This window comes from Acyrthosiphon pisum, unplaced genomic scaffold, assembly GCF_005508785.2.
Source record: "Acyrthosiphon pisum isolate AL4f unplaced genomic scaffold, pea_aphid_22Mar2018_4r6ur Scaffold_20958;HRSCAF=22638, whole genome shotgun sequence".
In the NCBI taxonomy this organism is placed as follows: Eukaryota; Metazoa; Arthropoda; class Insecta; order Hemiptera; family Aphididae; genus Acyrthosiphon; species Acyrthosiphon pisum.
Window position 1 is genome coordinate 7,212 of NW_021770371.1, and position 4,938 is coordinate 12,149.

At 26.8% G+C, this 4,938-nt stretch overlaps 1 protein-coding gene across 1 annotated transcript; it reads right to left on the minus strand.

Annotated features, from left to right (window-relative positions):
• Positions 1-1,529: 1,529 nt before the first annotated feature.
• LOC103309111 (putative nuclease HARBI1) lies at positions 1,530-3,179 on the minus strand. The gene is made up of 6 exons (XM_008183797.1): positions 3,057-3,179; positions 2,554-2,750; positions 2,301-2,463; positions 2,092-2,233; positions 1,869-2,016; positions 1,530-1,779 (listed from the first exon to the last, which is right to left on the minus strand). Exons 1-6 carry the CDS (start codon positions 3,177-3,179, stop codon positions 1,530-1,532), a joined length of 1,023 nt encoding a protein of 340 aa, XP_008182019.1.
• Between the last annotated feature and the right edge of the window lie 1,759 nt (positions 3,180-4,938).

Consider the following 4,938-nt stretch of genomic DNA (forward strand, 5'->3'; position numbering starts at 1 on the left):
GTATGTTAATCTTACTAAATTATAATACTAATTTAAGTCGTTTTTTTAGATCATGATATTTCTCAATGCTTTGATGTTTCTAATGTAGATCAATTGCCAGGACAAAGTAATCCAAAAGGTAACCTTCTTGTGGTATTTTTAATTTATGTATAATATTCAGAAAACACTGTTCATGTATGTTTATTTACTACATTTCATCATAAACAATCATCCAAATAATTTTTATAATTATTTTACCCATACTTCAGTATAAATGGTAGTAGGTGGTTTTTTCTGTATGTCAATCTTACTAAATTATAATACCTACTAATAGAAGTCGGTTTTTTAGATCATGATATTTCTCAATGCTTTGATGTTTCTAATGTAGATCAATTGCCAGGACAAAGTAATCCAAAAGGTAACCTTCTTGTGGTATTTTTAATTTATGTATAATATTCAGAAAAACACTGTTCATAAACTGTTCATACTAAATTATAATACTAATTGAAGTCGTTTTTTTAGATCAAGATATTTCTCAATGCTTTGATGTATCTAATGTAGATCAATTGCCAGCACAAAGTAACTCGAAAGGTAACTTATCATTTTCCCATGCTAGGCTATTTAAATTATTTTTATAATATTTAGAAAAGACACTATTCATGTATGTTTATCATAAATAAAGCATCCAAATAATTTTTATATTTATTTTATCCATCAACAACATACTTAGTGAAATTATAAACAAATTTCAGACTCTACAAATTATTTGGATGATAATTTAAAAGTTATTCATAACAAATCTGTAAGGGCAAATAAATGGAGAAAAAATCCCACTGACAAGAAATACTATTGCTACAAGTAAGTCTACTTGTAGTAGACTTTTTGAAGTCTCAAAAAAGTGTGGAAGTATCACAACATCTTGTAGAAATAGGCCATAAAAAACTATTGATCAAAGAAGAATATTATAAAAAAAAATTTTAATATTAGAAAAGCAAACTAAAATAATGGAAAGGCAAGCAGACAGTTTCGAAAAAATACAAAATGATATTAAAGAAGTAGCTAAGTATCACATTGTTTAAAATGTATCTTAAATAACAAAGCCGTTATTCAATTGGATATTATAATTTATAAATACTAAGCGTTATTATGTTTCTAATTCAAAAAGACTTTAAATAAATATAATTTCCTTATAAAATTATTTAAATTTGTTATTATATTTGATAGGATATATAAAATATAATATTTTGTTATTTTTTTTTTTTAATTTTATAATTTTAGTGTAGTACACATTTATATTCAAAAAGACTTTAAATAAATATCAGTTCCTTATAAATATATTTAAATTTGTTATTATATTTGATAGGGTATATAAAATATACTATTTTGTTATTTTTTTTTAAAATTTAAGTGTAGTACATACTACACATATTACATTCAAAAAGCTTTAAAATAATTAGTTTCATGATAAATTATTTAGAAATTGTTTTTTGTTTGTTATACCTACAGTTAATTAATTAATATTAAAAAAATGTTACATTTGTATCACATTGTTAAAAGCGTTGTATAATTCTTTGTTGAATTCTTCGTCCAACTGTTAAATCATCATTATTATTATCATTGTTTCCTTCATTTCTTATAGGTTCAAAAATTCCAAAATCTACATCATTTTCTATAATGCAATCTTCTCTTTGTAACATCTCATTATTTTCAACACACATATTGTGCAATACTGCACATGCGTTAACTATTTTTGATGCTTTTACTGGAGAGTAGTGTAGTACTCTATGTTTTAATAGGCAACTGCAATTAATTAAAAATAAAAAAATAAATTACAATTACCTTGGTTTAACTTGGAGGTTAAAAAAAATTATTAATTTAAAATAATATACCGAAAACGCATTTTTAGTAAACCAATACACCTTTCTATAAGACATCGAACATGCTTGAATCGATGATTATATCTTGCTTCGGCGGTGTTTGGTTCATAGTGATTTAGTGGTGTCATAAGCCATGCTCTTAATGGATAACCGGAATCTCCTATAAGATTCAAATAGGTAGTTTTTATTTCTATAATAATATGCTATTATATATTGCATTTATTTTTATGTTTACCTAATAAATAGAACCCAGGTTCATGATTGAATATACGTCTTAAAGTTGGTTCTAGCTGACAGTTATTCCAAATATAGGCATCATTGACACTTCCAGGAAATAGAGAACATATGTTCAAAATTTTCATTTTACTATCACATACCTATCAAATCACAATTTTTTTATTATTCATTAAAATATATTTATTTTCTTCTCATGAAAAAACTTACAAGTTGGACATTTATACTATGATAATTTTTACGATTAACATAAATATATTCAGGATGAATTGCATCATGCGTTGGAGGAGGAAAAATAGCAATGTGGGTACAATCTATTATACCTACAATCCCAGGAAAATTGAACTTCCTGAAAAATCTAATAAAACTGTATCTATAGAGGATGTTAATTATTTTTTTTAATTGCTTCCTCAAATGACCAAAACTACAATTTATAAAATAAACATTTAAATAATGAGCTTACTCTTCTCTAACTAGACGAAGTTCCTGAAAATTAGAAGGATATTTCACCCAAGAGTTAAAAATTGTCGGTTCATTTAAAGCATTGACAACTTCTTCCAAAGCTCTTGATACTGATGGTTGTGAAACTGATGCAAAAATACCATTTCCCGTTGGTAGCTGATAACTTCCAGTCGCAAAAAAGTTTAAAGCTATAAGTATCTAAACATTTAAGTATAAAGGTTATAACTATTGTACAATATAATCATGGGCGTATATTGGTATAATTATCAGTGGGGGCTATATAGGAATAGACAAATATACCATTCCAAAAACTTCTTATCTTTAACAGGAATTAATAAGAAAGAGAACATTTTCTAGAAAAAATTAAAAAGATAAATTTAAAATGTAGATATTTGCCTTTGTTGGAATATCAAGAGCTGAAGAGCGAGTAGGTTCTGTCATAAAAGGGTTTAAAATATCAATTAGACTATATACTATTATTTTAGAAAGTCTAAAGTTTCTAACAAAATCCTTGTCGCTCAATGCAAAAGCATCAATTCTTTTGGTAAAACTTCTTCTAGCGGTTTGTGCGTCTGCTTGCAATTCAACATTTTCCAATACAGCGACAACATTCATTATTTCCTCCATTATATTATATAAGTTAAAAGTATAAACTTAATTTATTTCAATTAGTTTCCTTAATATTTGTACATCTATCGACTGACGACTATCATAGTTTTATTGAAAGATAATCAATTAGTAATTTAATTCAAATAATTATTATTTAGGTTAACGGTAGGTATACGATAAAAAAAATCGTTGATAAAAATATATCGCAACGAAAAACCCTCGTGATAAGTTATCACTGAAAAAAAAACGATATTTTATCAAATATGTATTCCACTTAGATCATATACAATGGATGGAGTCATAGCATATTACGCGTATAAAATGAGTTGAAGCCAACATAACTATAGGAACTATAGGATCTGTGACATCTGCGCTTGCGTGACTGTTTATCTTAACTGCGCGTCTGCAGCACTTTGCGCCAAACATTAATGATAAGAGACCAAGCGCATGCGCATATCACTGAGGTCCTACAGTTATGTTGGCTTCATAAATTGTTCGTATGACTATATCCATTGTATATGATCTAAGGTATTCCAGAATACCAAAATACGATAATTTCGATATTTGTGTGATAATTCATAAATATCACGTGTGATAAATTATCACAGCGGTTCAAGAATAGGGCCTATATTGAGGGTCTATATTGGAGTTGCTTTGATAATGGTTGGTGGGTCGGTGGTCATCGCTATTAATGTTCGACCCATGTTAGTAAGATTGAGTGTGCGCCACTGACTAGAGACTGAGAATTTTGTAGATGAAGGTAGTGATAGAAATTTTGATGAAATGAGACAAATTGCATATGAAAATAATAAATTTGCTCAAATAATAAATAAAAAGTATGTAGACAACAAGCGTTGTGTCGCAAAGAAATATACTGTAGGAGATTATGTAATGGTTAAGAATATTGACACAACACCAGGAGTAAATAAAAAACATATACCAAAATTTAAGGGTCCCTATGAAGTCAAAGTAGTTTTACCAAATGATAGATATGTAGTAAAAGACATTGAAGGATTTCAAGTACCCCAATTACCATTTAATTCAGTTTTTGAAAGCAAATATATTAAACCTTGGATTAAAAAAATAATGTAATTAATTGATTATAATAACAGCACTAACTATATTTTTTTTTTTTTGTACTCACTAAATATTTTATTATTTAATATAAGAAATATTTACAATTCATTTTATGTTGATATTAATTATTATTATATTTATAGGAACTGATTATTTTACTGTGCACTATGTATGATTTTACTATACTATAATTAATTATTATCATTTGTCAAATTTGTATATTATCATATTTTTTTTTTCTCTTTATATTATATTGTATTAATTGTCAAGTGGGGTCCACTTAATGCCAGGTATGGCCGAGTTGTAGTAATAATAATTATTAGTGTTATACTCAATGTAATATCGTGTGGCTGCTACCACACGATACCGTGATTATCATTATCAATATTATCATTATCATTATTATTATTATTATTATCATCAATATTATTATTATTATTATTTTTCGTAGTTAATAGTTAGTTCTACAGACGCGACGCGATAGCATTGTATCCGCCGCTCTGTTGTGTTTAGTTTTCATATCTTATTGTTTTAATTTGTATCGTTTAATTGATTAATTATTTTGTTCTGATTGATATTGTTTATTTGAATTGCTCATTCATTGTTTTCTTAATTATTTATTAAATCGTTACTTGTGCTACTAAATCGTTAGTATTGTTTTAGTATTTAATCCTGACACCTTTATTTATGAGCCCCTACA